Here is a 22,582-nt window from a genome sequence, read left to right on the forward strand (position 1 = left end):
GGTCTTCAGTCTGTTAGTTGAAACTCATTCGCAATTATGCAGCGAGACAAGGATCCAAATCATAGAGGCAAGTCCTAGTCCTAGAAGTAAGTGAAAGACTGATCTCCAGTTATCAGATGCATCTGGTTGTAGTTATTGCTGCTAAAGGTGGAACAACCAGATTTTAAGGGGATTATTAGTTTTTCACATGGGTGATAGGTGTTGGATAACTTCTTTTTTTTTTTTTTTTTCTTTTTTTTTTTTTTTTCGCTTCAATGAAATAAATGTAAAAATAAAACTATTGTTTACTCAGGTTGCCTTTGTTTTATGTTATGTACTTCATTTAAAGATCTAAAACTATTTAGTATATGAGTTTCACAAAAATTTAAATGTAAAAAATATATTTTTTCGCAGCATTGTACATACTGCTTTGTGGTGTCTTCATTCTTTCAGAGTCTAGCCCCATATAGACCAGCACCCCTAACCCAGAGATCAGCTTCTTCCTTTACTCCAAAGGCTGAAGGTACGAGCCTTAACTAGGACTGAACTTCTTTTGGCAATAGTGTCTTTCTTATCAAAAAAGAAATGCCCACTTTTGGCTTAGTGATTGGATCATGATGAACTAAGTAATTTGTTCATGATTTTAGCATTTTATTCAAACAGTATTAAAATTATTAATAGTTAAAATCTTTATCCGCAACCTTTTTTTTTTTTTTTTTTTTTTTTTTACAGAAAAGAAGCCAGGGCTCTATCCCAGTTTGTCCCGCAGCTGGGGATCTCAAAACTCAGGTGAGAGAACTCCATTGTGTTTGATTAGAATTACCAGAGAATATAAAATCCTAGGTATGTTTAGTAAAATAATAACTGTTAATCAGATCAGGAAATTATCCCATTTAGTTGTCAAGTTAAGGTACAGATTTATTGGCACCCTGTGTAAAGATTTAAAATAGGTAATGAAAAAATGTGTGTATAAATGTATTTTATATATATATATATACGCACACAAAAGCCAACATTTATAGTTTAATTACAGGATTAAATAACAATGTACATGTGAAGCAGCCTTGCTTGCACTCGTTTCTGAGAGACATTACAGTACTCAACTTGCTTCAAGATTTAAGCAGAGGGAATGAGCCAGGGCCTGGCCTCTTTCTCATCTCTTCTTCACGCTGTTTGTCATGTCAGCAGACGTCTGCATTCTTTCCCACAAAGGGACGACAGTATCATTAGCGCAGGGGAAAATGACAGATTGCTGGCCAATAGCTGGTGGGTGTCTGAGTAAAGGGCTGGGACAACGCACATTAACACCAATGTCACAACATTTAACTGCCAACATGTTGCCTAAATGGGGAGGAAAGCAGAGCTAGAAAAACAAGTTCACTATGCTTTATGGAGTATATTTGCTGCTTCCATTATCTTCATGGGGCTGCAACTATTTAGGCAACATTGGTTTCCCTTCCATTTAGACTTTTGATTTCCTTCCAGATGTCATAGAACGTAGGTTTTATAGTTTTAAGAAGCAAAGGTGTTTGTGTAAGCAGTAAACAAGACTATAAATCAGTTTGTCAAATACTTCTACCATTTAAGGTTGCCACGTTAAGTGTCCTCTCATCTCACAAAAAAGCATACTGGTAAGTGGATTAGCTACTCTGAATTGACCACAGATATGAATGAGCATGTGTGTATGGTACCCTGTGATGGATCCATTGAGATCCTGACCAGGAGCAGTTATTGAAGATGAATGAATCCCAAGTCAAATTCCAAGTAGATCTCATTATCTAGAACATATCGATTTGTATGTATATTTACACAAAGACATCATCATCCCACCAGACAACATGTACTATCATTATGTAACATCTCACCTCTGTCATTATCTTGTATATAGTATATGAGTGGATGGTTAATGGGATGAGCGTGGATTATTGCTCCAGCTTCTTAAAGGTACGGTCGGCAGAGGAAGGGAAAACCTCTAACATCTCTGTCTGTGTCAGGAGAGTTTCCCAGGGCTTCTTGTCTCAAAGATAGGAAGTGCTTGTTGTCCAGACCAAATGGTCTTTCAAGAATTCTATCCAAAATACAGAGATTGTTCACTGCTCCCAAGTTTCACCCTACATCTCCTCGCACATACACGTACATAGCTCATACCTGAAAGCACATACATTAATGCAAAAAAAAAAAAAAATAAATCCTAGTACATTAAACTATTTTTGCCTTTTCGCATGTGTTGTACATGCTTGTGCATGCATTTGTAATTGAAGGATAGGCCAGGTTTCAACTATGTGATTATAGTGGTCTTTTAAGATTATTACTTGTCATATTGTACACATTTTATGATTCCAATAAAATCTTGGCAGAATTCTACAACAGAGACAATTTTGCAATAAATTGTTCTCCGTGTCAGATTATATTTTGAAGGTCTTCTCATAGTAGACTTGTGATTAAAGAAAATGACCACGTCTTCAGTGAGCGTGATCAGGGCTCATGCAAAAAAAACAGGTTGCATAAATAGAAACATTCTTTAAAGTGAGCTTGACGTAATACAGATATTTTTCTGTCAGTTAGCATGTTTTGGTTTACATATCGCCATAATCACTAAAATATTTGTGGCTTTTAGATGAGCATCGTAGCCGTGGTCACACTCTGATTCTAAGCGAAAATTACCACCAGAACTTTGATGTTGGGTGCAGTGTTACTAACTGAGCTGCTAGTGAGCATGCTGCATTATGCACTCTAAGACCACTGAAATCAGCTTGTGACCAAAGATGGTAAATGTTCTGTACTTATAACACTTTTTATTTATTTATTTATTTATTTATTTATTTATTTTTTTTTTTTTTTTTTAATAAATGTAACCTCAGCGGTTCTACAAAGTGCTTTGCACTATTTCTCGTACACCCATCCACTCACACACCAATGGTAGCAGAGCTGCCATTCAAGGCTAGCTTGCCATCGGGAGCAACTTTGGGTCTTGCCCAAGGACACTTCAGCATGTGGAGACATTTGGGCCAGGAATCGAACCGCCAACCCACTCTACCACCTGAGCCACAGCCGCCTCACATTGTAAGATATTTCCTGTGATAGAATTAGGCAGAAAATCATTCAGTGTAAAGCTGATTTAAATTCTTGATTTTGGACTGAATTTTGCTTATTTTCATGTCACTTTGTCATGAATATTTATTGTATTTACCTGCAGAATTAACTAAATGATTGGCAGTCCTTTATACTATACCTCACTATGTTTTAGTCAGGGGGGCACGATGGCTTTGTGGTTAGCATGTTTGCCTGACACCTCCAGGGTTGGGAATTCGATTCCTGTCTTTGCATGTTCCTGCCTTTGCACTCGTTCCTGAGTCTCCATGTTCTCCCCATGCTTAGGGGTTTCCTCCATGTACTCCAGTATCCTCCCCCAGTCCAAAGACGTGTTGTAGGCTGATTGGCATTTCCAGATTGTCCGTAGTGTGTGATTGCGAGTGTGTGATTGTGTCTTGTGCTCCAAGTCCCCTGGGATAGGCTCCAGTATCCCCTGTTACCCTGTATAGGATAAGCGGTACTGAAAATGGATAGAGGGATGTTTTAGTCAGCACACACTCAGCTGTTTAGTCATAGGATGGATGGACGTCTCCTTGTATAATTGTCATTCATCTGCATTAGACTATGCAGTTGATTGAATTAATATGTGCATTTTAGCAAGCACTTGTTCTAATGTGAGCCTCAATCTGTTATTATTAGAACAATTTCCTGGTCTCGCTCATTTCCCCCCTCTTTACTTTCTTAATTGGTGTACATGTAATTGTAGTTAATTTCTGTTATTTTTATCTCTGATTCAGACACATTAGTTAGGCTTATTGAGAAGAGCATGCCACAAAACAGTAATTCTCGTATCTTTTACGTAAAGCAGAAGACTTCTGTATTATGACTCAGGCCTGGTGGGGAAAAAGTATGAAAGTGCATTAATGTTAGGAATTAGGTGAGCTTGGTGTCGTGATGTTTTCTGATTTGTTTTAATCAAAAAAAAAGTGGTGAGTTCTGACTATCTTTTGGTATGCAGCCAATGGATGCTTCATTGTCCCTGCTTTAGCTGGTGCATCATGAACTGTGTGGTGTATAGTAACATACTTGTAGATTAAGAAACATCTGGTGTTCTCAACACTAAAAATCACTAAGTAGAGAAGATTAGAGGCCACATGCTGTGAAAAGTCACATCTCAGCAAAATATAATGCCTATTATAATATAAATAATGTATGTTATCTTGTAGCTGTAAAAATGTATCCGCTGTATGTTATATTGCTAGTCTGTTAGTTTAAGGGATGATGAATCTTATATAATCCTGATATAATGATAGTTAAGAGGAGACCTCCAAAACTTCATGACCTTCACTCCTGCTCCTCATTTACCACTGAATGCCCATGATTGACGTGTGGTTGCTTAAAAAACATACTGCTGTTGTGTGATTGCTCTTAGCTTTTGTTAATACCAATCTGACTCATTGACGTAGACATAAGGGTTAACATAACACCCCTCCTTTTCTTGAGCTGTCACTTTTTAGATGTTGCGTGGACAAAGAGAAATCTGCAGAACTCAAATGTCATCACTCTGCCAAAACACATCAACCTGACAGATGTGAAAAACTCTGGATTATGTTCCTGTCAAACTCTGTGGCTTGTTGTGTCTTGCACTTGTAGTAAAAGGAATTAATGCCTGCATTAGACAGTTATTTTATAAGCATTTAAAGGTGTTAATTTTTTTTAATGGAAAAATGAGCAAAAGTAAAACCAGCCTGACTTGGATTTGGGGCCGCCTGAGGGTTAGGAGTCAGGAGATTTCAGTACATGTACCGGCAAAAACTGCATGCAAGATTGTACATTGTCATTTCTCTTGCTTTCTTCATCTTTTGATCTCAAACCCAAATATGTTCAGCGTATAGCAAAAACAAAAGAATTGGTCTTGCCTTTCCAGTACTTTCAGAGGGGACTGTAAATGTCATGTTACACTGCCCTCTAGTGTGCTGTGGTTGGTAACCTTACATCATCCTGAATTGTATATTTGAAAATAAATAAATAAATAACTGTGTGTATGTATGTATGTGTGTGTGTGTGTGTGTGTGTGTGTGTGTGTGTGTGTGTATGTATGTATGTATGTATGTGGGTATGTATGTGGATATATATATATATATATATATATATATATATATATATATATATATATATATATATATATATATATATATATATATATATATATATATATATATATAAAATATTATATATATAAAATATTATATATATGGCACGGTGGCTTAGTGGTTAGCACGTTCGCCTCACACCTCCAGGGTGTGGGGTTCAATTCCCGCTATGGCCCTGTGTGTGCGGAGTTTGCATGTTCTTCCCGTGCTGCGGGGGTTTCCTCCCCCAGTCCAAAGACATGCATTGTAGGCTGATTGGAATGTCAAAAATATCCGTAGTGTGTGAATGTGGTTGTGCCCTGTGATGGATTGTGATGGACTGTCCAAGGTGTACCCCACCTTGTGCCCCATGGCTCCAGGTTCCCTGTGACCCTGAAGAGGATAAGCGGCATAGAGGATGGATGGATGGATGGATATAACCTTAGTCAAGTATAACAGTTCGACAAGCATGCTGATGTACACAATATAAATAAGAATTTATAGTGAATGGTTGTGGGTGTTTTTTTTTTTTTTTTTTTTGAAGCATAGATCACCCTTAGACATATGTAAGTCAAGGAAATCAAAATAAATTGTTGCTTCAGTTGGAAGCATGTCAGTCTGCAAAGATTCTTTAGTTTGTCGTAGTGCGACTTCTAAAGAACATGGCAGTCGCTACTAATTTTCAAACTTCCAGGTCAGTTACTAGGATGAGGTTTTGAGCTGATGGAACTGGCTTACATCAGACACAAATTTCAGTAGTTGAATTAATTCTTTTCTCACTAAAGATCTAAATCTGGAGTACCACAAACCTGCATGGTGACATTAAATATGTGCTATACAATATAAAACTGAATTGAAGTGGTTTTCCCAGTATATAATCTAGTAAGGTTTTGTGCTCATTGACCTGCTTGCTCTTTAACGTGTGTGTGTGTGTGTGTGTGTGTGTGTGTGTGTGTGTGTGTGTGTGTCCCTTGTTTGCTTGCTCTCGCTTGTCTTAACCCTGTATACAGACGAAGCATCAGGTGGCACTCTTGTAGTCACGGCCATGCATGCATTCACTGGGCAACAGCCTGGTGATCTGAGCTTTGCTGTTGGTGATCGCATCACCGTCATCACAAAGACCGACTCGCAGTATGACTGGTGGGAGGGAGAGCTGAGAGGACAGGTGGGCATTTTTCCTGCCAACTTCATTTCCCTTAACTGAGCACGCAAAGGGCTTTGGGATTTAAGGATCCCTGTTTGCCAGACTCCAACATAAAGGATTTCCTTTCTTTTATTCATTTTTTTAATTTATAAGCCAACATTGCTAAAGTCTTACTGTCCTTATTTGTTACTGTTTAAAGAATTAAGTGGGTCATATTTTTGGGTTGGTTATTATATCCATATAGATTACGGGTTCATGGTTGGTTTGTATTGATTGACAGGTTTTGTTTAATATATTTAGCAGTGTGCTTACACAATCAGACTAAAGCTAACATAAAGACCTTAAGTTACCTGTTGTCATGCTTGCTGCTAGTGTTTTTAGAAGGAGTGTTAAGTGATGTTCTACTGCCAGTAGCTTCTTCCCACTTTATGCACCTTTTCATTTTACTTTAATTCTACTTTAATGACACTTTATGCATTTATTCACATCATTTATTCACATCACAATACTGTAGATTGCATGTTTGTTTGTTTTTTTTCTTCTCACATGAGCTACTGGTAGACATGAACAGAACACAAAATGTACAACAATGTAATTGTTTTATGTTTTCAAGATATACTTGAAAATAGTTTGTGGGGAGTTTTTTCGCATTAGCTTTGCCACACGTGCCTCTATGAATAAAGATCCGATTACATTGGCACGATGGATGTTATTGCATAACTAATCAAATGCAAATTGTTCTACTGTTTTTACTACTGATGAAACTGATATTTTTGTACAGTTGGTTCTAATAAATGAGACATCGTGATCATTTGGTAATCGCTGTGTATTGTGAATTGTTTTCCTCTCTCCACTCCCTCTTTTTAATTTTTATAACATAATTTAAACAGGTTTTGTACTTTTATTGAATATTGGTGTGGTTAAGCTTCTACATGAAGGCAATCCATCATTCCAGTGCATTTCAAATTGCTGACAAGATTCAGTTGCAGACAGTTTTCAGTATTCACTCTTGTGAATTGTTTCTGTAGTGGCTCAATCACTCAACTTGGGGGGGGGGGGGGGGGGGCATAGTGATTAGCATGTTTGCCTCTCACCTTCAGGGTTTGGGGTTCGATTTCCACCTCTGCCCTGTTTACAAGGAGTTTACATGTTCTCCCCATGCTTCAGGGGTTTCCTCCAGGTACTCCGGTTTCCTCGCCCAGCCCAAAGACATGCATTGTAGGCTGATTTGGAATTTCCAAATTGTCCGCAGTGTGTGAGTTGGGGGTGTGCGTGTGCGTGAGATTGTGCCCTGCCATGGGTTGGCCCCTGCCTTGTTCCCCAAGTCCCCTGGGATAGGCTTCAGGCTCCCTGGTGATCCTGTGCAAGATAAGCGGGACAGAAAATGGTTGGATGGATAAATCTGATTGAAAAGAATTTTAAAAGTCAGTATTGGGATGTCATAAATGCAAAATTGAATTCCAGTAGCTTGAGGAGATAAATATAGTTAATTCAGCTGAATGAAGTTATCATTAAGGCTGTCTGCTCCTGTAGGGTGTACAGAGATGGGTTATTAAAGTGTATACTGTATTATTTTGTGTATAGTGAACACATGCACACACACAAATAGGATAAAATTCTTTGTGAGTATCAGTATAATATGGTATATGTATAGTGTAGTGGTTATTACACTGGAAAATAATTTTCCCCCACCTATTTGCTGTTAGCTGGCTTCCTTCCTGAACCAGCTTGTGATAATAGAAAAGCAAAACTTGAAAAATTGTGCTGACAAATTTCAGTTGGAAAGTGAGATAAAGAATGTGGACACTCTTTGATTGAAGAATATAGTACACTCGTATACGTTCCGATGCGTCCCCAGTCCTGGGTAAGGAGGGAATTTATTGAGAGAAGGGGCCAAGGGTAAAACTGAAGGAGCTGTAGAGAGCCACAGCTAAAATGGGAGATGTAGTGTCTACAAAGCTGGCCTTCATGGACAAGTGGACTGCTATATGAAATCCCATTTGGAGTTGGTGGAAAGCCAACACTGCTCAACACCCTGAGTACACCATCCCCCACAGTGCAGCATGTCTCTGACTAATGCCCTCTTAACCTGGTCACTGCCTAAAGGAGGTCATCCATCAAAAGTCAGAGTTATGGTTGTGCCATTAACTTTGCATTCACTTTGATGTTCAAATCTTTGGGTTTTTACATGACCAAAGGCTGATTGATACTTTTCCTGAACGTTATCCTCAGCTTCTTGGTCTTTTTTGATGCTTTTGATTTTGATGTTTGTTTACATATGTTCTCTAACAAACTCCATTCAACTAATTATGTGGTTTTTGAAGGCAACTGGTTGCACCAGAACTAATTTAGGGGTTTCACAGTCATAGTGTGAATACTTCTGTAATCACAAATTGAGTTTTTATTTGTTAATATATATATTTTTAACTGTATTGATTTGCCTCCCCTTTCAATATTATGGGCTAGTGTTTGGAGATTCAAGGGGTTGCAAGATGCAAAGCATTGTATGACTTGCTACACCCAGTGATGTAATATGGTGTCACTATTATTTTTGAGACAGCATGAAGACATGAAATATTACAAAATGTCAGTAATTAAATCATTTTATGAATAACTTGCATCTAACATAACGGTAAAATCCAAAAACTGCAAACTTGTGTGTGTATATATGTTTGTGGTGTCTTTGATAAAAATAACTGGACATCAAAATTCCTTTTCTAAATCTACCATGCTGTTTTGAATACTGTATACCCTGAAAATACACTATATAGCCAAAAGTATGTGGACACCTGACCATCACACCAAATTTTTGCCACAAAGTTGGAAGCACATAATTGTGTGGGATGTCTTTGTATGCTGTAGCTTTAAGAGTTCCATCCACTGGAACTAACAGGCCCAAACATGTTCCAGCATGACAATGCCCCTGTGCACAAAACGAGCTCCATAAAGACATGGTTGACCAAGGTTAGTGTGGAAGAGCTCGAGTGGCCTGCACAGAGATCTGACCTCAACCCCATTGAACACCTCTTGGATGAACTAACTGTGTGCCAGGTCTCCTTGCCCAACATCAGTGCTCACTAATGCTTTTGTGACTAAATGAGCACAAATCCCCACAACCATGCTCCAAATTCTAGTGGAAAGCCTTCCCAGAAGAGTGGAGGCTGTTATAACAGTAAAGGGTGATTGAATCTGATGTTCAACAAGCACATATAGGTGTGATGATCTGATGTCATCATTGGACTAGAAAGGGTTAAATAACTGACAATTTATTTATTCTTTTCTGTGTTGACCAACTGCAGAAATATTGACAATGTCTCTTAAAGCTCTTGGACAATGACCCACAATCTCTTCTTAAATACTGTGAAGCCGGTGATTGATCATCTTCAGGTATCAATACTTATTTATGAGCGACTCATTCATTTAATCAGTTATTTCTGTAAATACAATGAAAGAAAATCTGTTCAATTCTGCCTCTTTATGTTCCTATTTGGTTGGTCTTTAATCAAATCTACATGTATATTACAATAAAATGCATTTAGATTTTATTATATTTTAGCATCTTGATTTACATTATATCTCAATTTCATATGCAGTTTGAGGCCACTGCTATACAAGTAAAACATTACAGGAAAATTGGTCAACAATCTTTATTGCAGTGAAAAGACTTAGTCATAGATTTCACCCCAACATTTTTAATTTCTCGGCTCTCAGACTATTGCAGTTATGGTAAACTTGAGTCCTTGAACTAGAACAAATAGAATATGCTCTAATGCAGAGGAACCTTCTCAGCTGGCAGAGGCATAAAAGCAAAAAAAAAAAAAAAGTGGTTATGATTTTTTCTTTAAAGAGCCAGAGAAAGGTTAACACATTTTATATGTTTTCTTATTAGTATAGTTATTAGCTTTACTATTATTGCATAATTATAAAAAGTGGTAATGAAATAAAGGCCATTTCACATTTTGAGTGTTCTTGACCTAACTTCACCTAGTAGGTGGCACTTGGATTTCATTTAACCAACCATGATAGCTTCATCAAATGGTAAATCAATATAAGATGTAATACATATGTAAGATCAAATTGAACACTACTTACCATTAATGTGACTTTCAAATATACAAATTCATCCGTCCATTCAGACTGGAAAGAATGATACTTGTCGTCTTTTTTTTTTTAATTTTTTTTTTTACTTTTACCCATTTCATCTTTGTTAAAAACAGAAAACAGAATGGCTATGTAGTTTTCAACCGATTTATGAAATTAGACCAGAAAATTACCACTCTGCTCCTCTTTGTCCAGTGAAATTTAAGCTTCTTGTGGTTGGTGTGTACACGACAACGGACATCAATTATGAATTATGTAATATTTTAAAATATGTAAAGTTTAAATTGTATTGACACACTGGCTTTCGGGATTGTTTTTATTTTTATTTATTATTTATGTTATGTATTATTTTATCACTGAAATAGCTATATATGGCTCGCGAGCCATAGGATCCCGGACCCCTAATCTAAAGTGAAAGCCATGAAGTGCAAAATAAATTAGCAATGTAATACCACTGCATCAAAAATTAATAAACAATAATAATTAATCATAGTGGCAAATCCTCGGAAAAAAGAGCAAGTCAGTCCTCAAATCAGAAAAGCTAACTGAAAACTAATATCAGTGTAAAAGATTTGGGCATTTCTGTCGATGCACTTACTATATTGGTGCTTATTTCCTTCAAGTGCTTTCATAAGAGAGTTTCATGTTGGTGCAGTGAGTTACTGTCAGGTTCCTGTCTGTGTGGAGTTTAACATGTTCTCCCGATGACTCTGTGATTCCTCCAGGATTTCCAGTTTTCTCCCACCACCTGAAAACATGCCCTAGGTGTGTATGTGACCAGAATAAAGTAGTTATTGAAGATGAATAAAAGGACAGCCATATAATCTAATACTGTCACCAATAAGTGCGTCTGTCAGAAGGTGCCCAAATAATTTACTCTTATATTTGATCACTCCTATCGATGCACACAAGTCAGTGATGAATGATTAAGCAGTACTTTTATTTTCCTATCTTTTTTGGTGTGAGAGCTCTTGATTTTTTTTTTTTTTTTTTTTTTTTTTAGAATTTCTGCTGTTGTTTCCTGAGTTACTACTGTGTCTTCAGATTTGTTTGTGGTTTTAGATATGCTTTTCAGATTTGCTGTTGTGTTTTCTTTCTTTGAACTTATGTTCTTGGATTTGCAGTTGGGTCTTTCCATTTGTTGTGCTTGTGCATTCCATATTGTTTTTGGAATGGTCTTTATTTCTTTTGCATTTGTGTTCTTTGTGATCCTGCTGTGGTTTTTGTTAATTTCTTTTGCACTTCAAAGTTTCCATACTACACAGTACCTCTGAAGCAACATTAATACAAAAGTATAGAAATTTTCACTGAGAGCCAGTACTAGCAATATATTTGTTTTAACCTAAGCAGTCAGAGTATGCACCATTTATGATATTGAGCTTTCAGCACCTGTATAGTTTTCATACTGGTAAAGTACAGAAGATTAGAGTACTTAGTGATATTTTACCTTTCATTTTTTTTTGGTAAAATGTTTGTTGAACATGTGCCCATTCAAAACATTTTTTATGCACTGAAAATTGTTGGACACAATAGAAATTAGCATTTGAAATGTAGTGCAAATCTACATTGTTGCATTCAGTCTTTCTAAATACCTCCAAAAACTCTTATTTTATCTGATTTTGCAGATACACATCTCCATATACTTTCCTCAACAACTTCACTATAACAGTTATTTGTGTTCTCATGGTTAGACCCTCCCAAATGTATAATTTTGCTTCTGACCCAAACCTCTTTAAACTTGCATTTTATGTTGGTAGGATGTGCTGTTATTTTATTTCTAGCACAAGCTTGATTGGGTCAAGATACATCCATTAACCATGAACAAGCCATCTAAAAGAAAAACCTGTCTCATTTCAGCTAAATCCTTCCTTCTTATCATGCCAAAAGGAAACTTACATTTATCCTGCATTTCCTAACCTGCAAAAAGAGAACACAGATCCTCAGGATATATTTTGTGAGGCAGTGAAATTGCATGTGATTTTTAAAAGGCTTCCTACGGAGAAGAATGAAAATAAAATGGTAGAATCCCCTTCCCCTTTCCCATACCTTTCTTCGGCTACAGTGGGCCAGTACAAGCGTGTGCAGCGAGCAAGAATTTAGTGCTCTGTAGTGAGTGGATGAACAACCATTTTTCTTTGGTTGTTAGTTGATGAAATGAAGCTCCATGTTGGTTAGAGCAGTTTTGGTCTAAGTGCTGCCCTGAGCGCACACTGTCCCACTGGAGGACAGTGACACAGGAAAAGGAATGTTGCAGCAATCTATTGATTCGGTCAGTTCCCCTTCCCTCTCGCATATCACAGTCATGGGCCCACTAGGGATGCGATTGCGGGAGTTATACCGGCTGCTAGCAGCACAAGGTGGAGTACTGGAGCGCCCATATTTGGAGTGTGTTAGTGAGGGCGAAAGACGAGGCAAGGCACCTTCTGTACGTGCCCACTCTTCGGATGCTTTCCTGCTCCTCCCTGGGGAGGTGCACTGAGCTGAAAAGGGATTTGGGGCCTCTGCATTGGATCTCTGTAGCCGAGGGTCAGTGCATTTTAACATCTCCATTGCAGACATTCGGAAACCAGGCTCTGAGCGGCTACCCTTCTTCAGGAGCAGGGCTTTGAAGCTATCGTTGCTGGTGGTGGAACGGCGCAGCCTACGCTGGATGTAGCTGCTCTGACGGGGCATCCAAGTCATGCTGGGGCTGGAACTTGTAGGTGTGATTGGCGGCGAGGTAATGAAAACACGGGAGTGTTCATCCTCAGACTCGCAACGCCCCAGAACCTTCCTCTTTGACCTGTGGGATGATAAAGAATTGCAACTTAACAGATTGTTATGATGGTTTTCCATTATCAGTTCCAAGTGGAATCCCTTTATGAAGCCAAGAATACTTAAGAGCCCTCAAGGAAGCATTTTAAAGAAGGTATATAATCATGTTTTTAACTTTTAAAAACACATAATAAGATTGCACAGCTTTAGGTCCTAGGTTGAGTGTATAGAGGGGAAAAGCACTAGGAATGTATTTATCCCAGGAACTACTGCTTTTTCATAGGCTAGTCCTTGCTGCAGAACCAAAAGTCCAGGGAATGGAACCGGGACATTTGGTTCTGCAGTGAGGAGTACTTACATTTTATAGGTATTATCCACAGCCCTATTCAGACAACACAGGGAAACCACCAGTCAGTAACAGTTATTTGCCAGTCTATTTCAATTCAAAACCCATTAAATGTATGAGCTAATGCTGTATCCAAATCTTTTTTTAATCTTAAAAAAAAGAAGAAAATATAAGACTTGGGATGCCTGTGGATGGCTGCAAATAGGTCATCAGTAGTACGTGGACGTGTAGGCATCAACATTTCCTCAATATCTTCTCCGGTACTGCTGAAAGTTGGAGAGGAGCTATCTGTTCCAGAGTCAAACACAGCATCTAGGACATTCAACACCAAAACATATGTATCCTGGTTACTTTTCTTTTACAATGAAATAAGGCCAATATGATATAATAATATACCAAAGCTGAGACCAAATCTGAGTGAAATGCAGGATGGTCTAAAAAAAAAAAAAAAAAGCAAAACAATGCTACTACAAATATTTACTGCTTCATACTGTAGTATCTTTGCTTTGCCAAGATGTACAATGATTACAAATGTTACACTATAGGGCTGTATCCATTAACCCATGTGGTTCTTCCCAATTCCATCCTTCCTAATAATATAGCCAAAACGGTTTACTGAAAACATATGCATAAGGGATAATTAATTGTTTCAGTCATATATCATATGAAAAGGCATTGGAAAATGGTGGAGGATTAACACAGTGATGAGATTGATGTAGTGAATAAAAATAGACACACAGTGAGATTTGGGGTAATTGTGTTAATTTCTACTCTATGCCATTATAAGAGAAGATCGGTTATGTTGTCAATTAGGATCACATAATTGAAACACAATAGAATATTACATGAACACATTTAAGAATCTCACCATTTTCATCACTTTCTTCCTCTTTGAAGATTACCGATCCTGAGCTGCTACTTAAACTATCATCTGTAATGCCTTTATCATCATTTAGAGCAAGGGCTTTATCACACAATCCCATGTCTTGGTCACTGAGAGTAAGGCGAGTGAGTTGAGGGTCAGTCAGACTGTCTGAGGAGATGTCACTGCTGAGCAAGTGTCTTCTTGGACTCACAGGAGTAGAATTCTGAGAATCAATCTCAAATTCAAACTCTAGTTGTAGTGAAATCTCATGCTGATTAACAGTGTCTGTCAGAGATGTACTGTTTACGGTCTCTGGCTCGAAAGACATTGCTGAGCCAGTAACTTCACTAAGTTCAAGGCCGTTCAAAGCAGGTTGGTGCAAGATAGGTGGCATAATCAGAGAGTGATTGGACTTTTTAGATGATATTAGAGACCTCTGATCCTGGAGTGTACCATTCGATGTACATGGAGTAGGTGTGGACTGTAGAACATTGGAGTAGGCAGGAGTTGTACTTAGAGGTCCAGTGTCAAATGAAAGCCCTAGAATGTTCTCACTAGAATGGGTATTTATGACTGGTTCAAGTAAAACAGAAGCTGGATGGACAGAGTCAGATTTATTAACATTTTTGACAATCTCTATTTCTACAGGTTTGTCTGTACTAGTTCTGGGCTCCTTGTTATGTTCTTGGTTTTCTGGCCCACACACTGTTGTAATGATATCTGTGAAAATATTTTCCAATTTCATAAGCTTTATTGGTCGGAGCTGTACCCTCTGAAGAGCTTGGGCAGTAATTACTGGCCTCTCATGTCTTGTAGGTTTGTCAGATTGCCCAGAGTTTAGTTCTTTTCCATTTTTGATTGTATCCAAAGATATAGGTGAATTTGTTGCTTTTAAAATGGTCACTGCTTGAAGACCTGTCCCAGGTAAAGGTGGGGTAAGAGGCTGTGTGTGAACACTTGATGAAAGTGGAAGTGGAAGAGGTGGTGGAAGTGGTAGAGGGCTCATTTTATTTTTAATCAGCATTGGAGGAGAAGAGACTTCTGATGTAGGAGGAGGAGAGTCAGGACAAAAGCTTATGGATGTTTTACATCCTCTGGTATTTATTTCCTCTGGTATTGCATATGACCCTGGGGGAGAACTTTGCTTTTCCTCAGAAGCAGAGCTTATAGCCAAAGGAGATGGTACTGGTGTGATTGGGGATACACTGGATGTAACAAAACTGGGCATAGGGCTAGTTGAATTAGACTGAAGGGTGACTAAACCAGGCAATGTTTTAGGCAGAGGTGGAGGTGTTGGAAGGCTCTTGACAGAATCTGATGTGTTTGAAGACAGGGTTGTAGAGTAAGAGGAAACTGAGGACCGCAGTGATGACTTCCTCTCTGGGACTTTTGGTTTGGGCCTTCCTGCTGAAGATTTGGCTCTCAGAAGTGATGTTACTGGGGTACCTGCAGTTGGGGTAATGGACTGACTCGAATAACCACTAGATGGTGAAGTCATAAGTTGGAATTTGTCTGGCGATGCAGCCATATTGGAATTCATCCCAGTCTTGATGCAGGCAGTTAATGGAATTCCATTACTGTCTGAGCCTCTTGAATTCTCTTTGGTAAGTACAGGCCTCATAATTTGAGAGGATGGCCCATGTTCAGAGCATGAGCGGGGAAAATCCATGTGAAAGTCCCATGACTCATTGTATTCTGAATGCTGACTGCTGCTGTCACTGTGTGTGGGTGTGGTTGGACACACAGCAGCTGGTGCTGACATTCCACTGCTTGCTATACTAACTGAGCTCTGGCTTCTGGGACCCAGTACCCAAGAATCCTCTAATCCACTGAAGGGCATCTTGCCAGAGAATGAGGCACTATGACTTTTCAGGGATTCATGGAGATTGGAGATCAGTTGTTCATTAAGGAGCTTCTCGTTGTGGTATGGTTTTCTCTGCGGTTTGCGTTGCAACGAGTCAGTTCTTTTGGGAGGGAGTGGGGGCTTTTTGGCTTTCCGCAGGGAAATGCTGCGAGTTAGAGAATGATTACTATGCAGGCTTGCACGGTCATCTTGACTGTGGTGCTCCCTGCACTCATAAAAATTGTATATTGTATTATCTGCTTTGTTGATGCAACCATTACAGTATGATTTGCAATCTGGTGCCAAATGCATAGAAGTACAGCATCTCTCGGTATCAACAGAAAACAATGTGGTGGCATCTGTCTTTTTGGGTGAATGTTCCAGACTATTAAAAACATTACTGATGGATGAGGAACAGCTTGAGGTACACTGCTTCATTGTCCAATGTTCAGTGGTCAGTGTGCTGCAGCAATGAATGTTGCTCTCTGAGATGTCAGAGTTTTCACAGACACCACTGGGACTACAGTTCCTTCCATCAAGGGTACTACATTGGGACTCTGTAGCCATGTGGCGGGAGGCTGGAGACTGGCAGCAGGAGGAGCTAGCAGAACAAGAGGTACCACTGCTACTGAACGGGTGGTCAGAGGGACAAGCTGATATAGAAGGTAATGGTGACTCTTCTGTGTCAAAGCTTTGTGATGAGTAGACAGAACTAAGGTTTATGGCATTCTGCAAAACAATACCAGCATTCAAGGAGGATGTGCTACTACTGTGATTGGAAACCATGTAGTCTGAATTTGCATTATGACATTGATTCTGGGAAGAATGAAATTCATCAGAACTGGAACTGTATGATGTATTTTTTCTTAAATCAGACATGTGCTGTGTGTCTGGGCAGGCATGTTGCATGGTAACCTGGTAGGGTAAGGAGCTTGTGGAGCCAGAGACCAGTAAGTATGGAGAACTGCTGCAATTGGCCTCGAGATTTTGAAGACAAATTCGAGCACCCTGACGAGGCAGACTGTGAAAGCCTTGGTCATTGGCATTAAGATGAGGAGTACAGATAGCACCATTGCAGTCACTCGTGTTGGAGATGCTACCAGAAGATGACAGAGAGATGTTTGCCATTTGATTAGTAATGCCATGGCCCCTCTGTGAACGGATTCTACGCATTGAGGGGGGTACAATCTTTAAGTCGTCTGTCTGGCAGCCAGAGTCACGGGTCACTAAATGCTTGAGAGAAGAGTTAATGCTCCCTACATGGCCAAGGGTGGAGTATTGGCCTGTTGTGTACATGGACGGAGTTCTGTTGCCAGTTTGTCCACTGTTTGCTGTAAGGAGAGTAGTAAAGACATGTCAGATTAGTTTGTGTCATGCAAAGTCTTTACTGTCTACTATAATTCAGTATAATAAACAGAAGCTAGGTTTAAACATGCAGTTTAACACATGGTAATGAATAGTCCTACATGGTCCGTTAGATGTAATGAAGGATTTCACACTTACATTTACATTTATTCACTTAGCAGACGCTTTTATCCAAAGCGACTTACAAATGAGAATTTGTACACTTGTCTGTGTTTGATATGATTCTGTAGGTATGACTGATGTAATATCCAAGTATTATTAAGGTTCTATCTGACATTCTGTCTTAAAACAAAATACTAGACTTAATTAAAAAGCTCACAATGTGCTAACAAATTCTACTTAACTATGAATATTTTATTTGTAAAATAAACACAGAGCAAAGACTGTTATTAAATTGGTTGGAGTAATGTTTAGTATTTATCAAAACAAAGAAAGAAAGAACAAAATACATATAGTTAATGACTTCTAATAGACAAAATTTCAGATTGTAATACCTAATTCTCTTTTGATGTTGTCTGGAACCCCTGTTATTGTCTTCCTTCGTTTCACCCTCTTCGACCTTCGTATTATAGTGTCAGTGTTGATTATGGTACGACGAAAATTCGCCTGCCGATCAAAGTTCTCTCCTGTTATAAGGTGGCAAAAGCAAGCAAGTTAAAGTAAATTGATGCTTAGTTTTTATAGTTACAGAACCTAAAGCAATGGAGATTTTTCCAAGATTTTCTTTATAGTATAGAATGAATTCAAACACCAAGAACTGGCAAAAATGTTTCAAGAATATTGCACTGAAATACTGTACCTGTGATGTTGATGGGGACAAGGTCAGTGGTCACAGACTGTGCTTGCTGCCTCATCTTCTCCTCTGGTGTTGGTAAAGGCAAACATTTACTCCAGCTGTCATGGTTGTTTATATCACTGGTGTTATCCAGCAGAGGGGTCTGTGGCCTGAAGGAGTATACCAGCTTCTCTTCTTCAGCTGATGTATCTGATGACTGAACACAACACATACACTCATACTTGCGGTTCACACAACTGTGAACTGTCTGGTGACTGAGTCTGGGTCCAGAGAAGGAAATTGAATCATACTTGGTCATTTTCCAGATTTGCTCAATCAAAAAGCTTAAAAAAAAAATTAAAAAAAGGGAGAAAAGTAACCATAGCCACCTCATGAACTCTGTTTGGACGGGAGACTAAATTGTAAATGTAATATTCCTCAGTGCAGCAAGCTCTGGCATAGGTCTCTAAATTATTCATGCTAATTTGATCTCAATGTTACAATGGCTGCTTCACACTGAGTCCACACTGGTTGTTATGGAACAGAATTAACTACTCAAAATATAAACCTTCTATTAATATGCTGACATCACTCTTGTATGTTCACTTAGATTAGCTTTTTCCAGAAATATAATACAGTTGGCTCCAGACTTATTGGCACTTAAATCTGACACACTCCTCAATGAAGAATTTCTCCATGTCCTCCAGGTGCCACTGTCCTCTCTGGTAGACACCCCTCTTCAGTTTATATCACTGCTTTTCCATGGGGTTTACATCAGGGGACTGAAAACACCAAGTCGAAAGCTTGATCTTGTGCTCATTGTGCCATTGGATCATTTTCCCACTGGAAGATCCAACCATGACACAGCTGTAGCTTCTTGGTAGAGGAAGACAGATTCTTATTTCAAATCATTATGGACTACATGATGTCAGAGCCTTGGGAGGAAAACAGCTCCACATCATAACAGATTTTCCACCTTACTTAACGTTAGGATTATGTTCTCTTTTTACAATGTATAACTATCCTTTTTATTTATTTATTTATTTATTTATTTATTTATTTATTTATTTATTTTTACGTTAAACCATCTTAAATGTTTGTTTTCAAAAACCTCTATTTTTGTCTGACCATAGAAACCAGTTCCAGTAGTGTCTAGATGACTCCAGTTGCGTTGCTTATATTTGTGTTTAGATGAAAGAAAAGGTTTTCTTCTGGCACTCATTTCAAATAGTTTGTTGGAATGGAGGTGGTGTCTAACTGTATATTTGGAGAATTGGTGACCCCAAAATTGGTGACTCTCTAACCATCCTCCTCAATGCATGTAGTTTAAAACAGACTTGCATTCTCTTCTCGGCAGGTTGCAAGATCCGGTTGTTTTAACCGTCTTAATTATTGCCCTAATTGTCTGTTTTATGGAAGTCAACACACTTTTGTCTCATTTAATTTTTGTAGTTTTGGCCTCTGTATTACCTCATATTTATACCCCAGTGAAACAGGAAGGTATGGGTGACTGCTTAAGAGTTCCTAAACCCTCTAGCATACACATTTTGATCAATTATTAAGGAAAATTGGTCTATGTATTACCTCATATTTATACCTGAGAGAAACAGAGATTTTGATAAGGGTATTTTGCACTCTTAGAATAAATGTACTTCAATTAAAGGTTAGATTTCATACATATTTTGAGTGTGTGATTAAGGTCATTAACCACAGAGACATTTTTCATACGCATTTTTACCCATCTTTACGAAGAGTGTTAATAATTCTGGAGCTGACTGTAAACAATAAATGGTTAATAACATGTTTGAACTGGCATAGACTGTCACATTGTGATGTTCAGTTCATTCAGAGAATGTACACACTGTACACAAGGTAGCATTATAATGAATATGTAAATAATGACTTTTGTTTGTTTTTAAAAGGCAAACGTTTAAATCTATTGAGTGATGTCTACACAAGTACTGGATGCTAGACTATTGCATGAAGCAACTAAAAGGTGTGTGTGTGGGGGGGGTTTGTAAGAATGAGGATCTACCCTTTCTCAGACATGAACACAGTGCTATCAGAGCCTAGTGCCAACAATAACTATACCTTTTTTCTGCAAGGTTTCAAGTGACAGCAGAAAGAGAGGCAAGACTCTGGCAAACAGTCTAGTATTCTAGACTGTTTGATGAGAGGAAAACAAAAATAAATGTCACCAAACAAATAAGCAAACGAAACAAATACAAACAAAAATTATTTTTTTTAAATATGAGATTAAAATCTCAAATATGGAATTGGCTTTAGAAGTACAATGTATACGAAGGTTTACATTTACTAATATGACTGCCAATGTGCTCCACTAGAGGGCAGTACAAAATAATGTTTTACACAAAGGGTTCAAGTTCGAAGGCAAAAAATCTGGAAACAAGTTGTTTATGTTTATTGACATCTACTATAACATCAGGATGCTCTCTCTCTCTCTCTCTCTCTCTCTCTCTCTCTCTCTCTCTCTCTCTCAAAAAAAAAACAAACAAAAACAAAACAAAACAAAACAAAAAAAACAACCCTAATAATTAGTTACGGTTATAGTGTTCTAGTTTATAGACAGTTATGGTGTCTAATTTAACACATAATCCAGGTATTCAGTTTTAAACTGCACCTGAATGCAATAAAACTATATATTTTAGATTACTGGTCTGTCATGTACATGGTGAGAGTGAGTTAGTTGTAAACAACAACAGCATTTAGTCAAAGAGTGTTTTTTTTTTTTTTTTTGCTAATAAATGAATTACCATCTGTTATACAATGAATACTATTTATTTATTTACAAGATTAGTGTTGTGTCCTTTGAATTAGGTTTTGGCCCCTATTAAGCATGAGATTAATGTCTAACGTATTCCATATCTTTATACACTACTGACAGTGGTAATAAGTAGTTATTACAGTAGTAATAATAAATCAGCTCATATGAGCTATTCCTAATTTTTCCTTGTGTAGTTTTGACAGGTAGGCCGTAGCACTGTTTAGGTATTGTATTTGGAACTCAGAGTGGCTATAAGTGTACTTAAGAAGTTTACCTTATTTTTCTTCTCCATTTCATCTTGGTCCAGTTGCCCATCACCATCAGATAGGAGGGGTGAGGAGAATGTTGGGCCTTGAGAGTAGTACTGGGAACTTCGAAAGCCATCTTTCCTCAGTTTGTCGCATTCTGAGGGGAAAATAGCACATTAAGCTGTTGTCAAAAAAAAGGAGTGGGATATCCAATGGCTGTACAATCACAACTATATCAAAAATTCCAGATTGTTGGCATTTCATAGCAATGAAATAAAACCTTGTAACATTCATTGTGGATGCAGAATTCACCTAACAATGCTTTATGCTGTGATGAATAAATGAATGAAATGAGAAGGTTAAAGTGGACCACAATAACGTTGCTTGCTCCCCTGAGACAACAATATCACTTGTACACTGTAAATTTAGTTCAAATGGAAAAAATGTTAACAAAGGCCATGGTAGTTTGTGTCACTGTTAATAAACTCTGTTTTAAAAGGTTTAAGAAAGGTTCACTGGCCTGCGTTGTGATGTGGGTGAGTAAGGTTTTGTCGTCACACACACACACACAGAAAGGTTGTATGTGTGAAAGCCTTTTATCACAGAGGTCCTTGGGGGAACATAAATGTCCACAGTAAAAACTGGCACTTCAACAGGAACATTTTACTCACTGAAACACAGTACTGCACACGTCACATTGTTCCATGATCAAAACAGAATGCTATCATAAAGGTACTGTATATACAGCATCTTTTGGTTCAAGATTTAAGCTGAAAATGTGAGCTATGAATGTTGGGTTATGAATCTACAGACTGGGGTTTCCACCTGCACCTCCACCCACTGCCAGTGACACACTGATTTATTTCAGATGATCTCCACTGACTGCTTGTCTAATAAATCCCTGCTAAGGAAAAACAGAATTAGAATATCACAATATTTAAAAGAAAGAAAGCAAATGTTCAATATCTTGAATATTTAACATTCAGCACTATTTCTAGGTCCCCATTTAAATGTTATCAAATATGTGATATTGACCAAGTTCACTGCTTTGTACAAAGGTCAGATTTTCCTCATGCCTTCTACTGAAGCTTGTGTTCAGATGACACTCCGGTGGATTTGATCAAAAATGGATCACAGGTTTTTGCACAAACTTGTGGAGTCCGTGCCAGCTTGAGTGCATGCTGTTATTAAACCAAAATGGGACATACTAAA

The 22,582-nt window shown here is 38.2% G+C and overlaps 2 protein-coding genes across 6 annotated transcripts in view; one reads left to right on the forward strand and one right to left on the reverse strand.

Annotated features, from left to right (window-relative positions):
- sh3yl1 (SH3 and SYLF domain containing 1) overlaps nucleotides 1–7,107 on the forward strand; it is a 40,105-nt gene extending 32,998 nt beyond the window's left edge. The window contains exons 8-10 of the mRNA XM_017476347.2: nucleotides 433–502; nucleotides 712–768; nucleotides 6,155–7,107. Coding sequence (XP_017331836.1) covers nucleotides 433–502; nucleotides 712–768; nucleotides 6,155–6,348 — 321 coding nt within the window. The 3' untranslated portion in view covers nucleotides 6,349–7,107. The remainder of the gene's footprint in view (nucleotides 1–432; nucleotides 503–711; nucleotides 769–6,154) is intronic.
- The window catches only part of nhsl1a (NHS-like 1a), a 66,493-nt gene continuing 51,011 nt past the window's right edge, over nucleotides 7,101–22,582 (reverse strand). For 4 of the 5 annotated variants that reach the window (XM_017476341.3, XM_017476342.3, XM_047157606.2 and 1 more), the window contains 6 exons: nucleotides 21,397–21,527; nucleotides 18,362–18,554; nucleotides 18,057–18,188; nucleotides 14,358–17,528; nucleotides 13,675–13,801; nucleotides 9,808–13,171 (listed from right to left, as the gene is read on the reverse strand). In XM_017476341.3, coding sequence (XP_017331830.2) covers nucleotides 12,577–13,171; nucleotides 13,675–13,801; nucleotides 14,358–17,528; nucleotides 18,057–18,188; nucleotides 18,362–18,554; nucleotides 21,397–21,527 — 4,349 coding nt within the window. In that variant the 3' untranslated portion in view covers nucleotides 9,808–12,576. Of the gene's footprint in view, nucleotides 7,648–9,807; nucleotides 13,172–13,674; nucleotides 13,802–14,357; nucleotides 17,529–18,056; nucleotides 18,189–18,361; nucleotides 18,555–21,396; nucleotides 21,528–22,582 lie in introns of those variants that run through there. The other variant, XR_008396956.1, reaches the window with a different exon arrangement.

This window comes from Ictalurus punctatus, chromosome 9 (genome assembly GCF_001660625.3).
Source record: "Ictalurus punctatus breed USDA103 chromosome 9, Coco_2.0, whole genome shotgun sequence".
Lineage (NCBI taxonomy): Eukaryota > Metazoa > Chordata > Actinopteri > Siluriformes > Ictaluridae > Ictalurus > Ictalurus punctatus.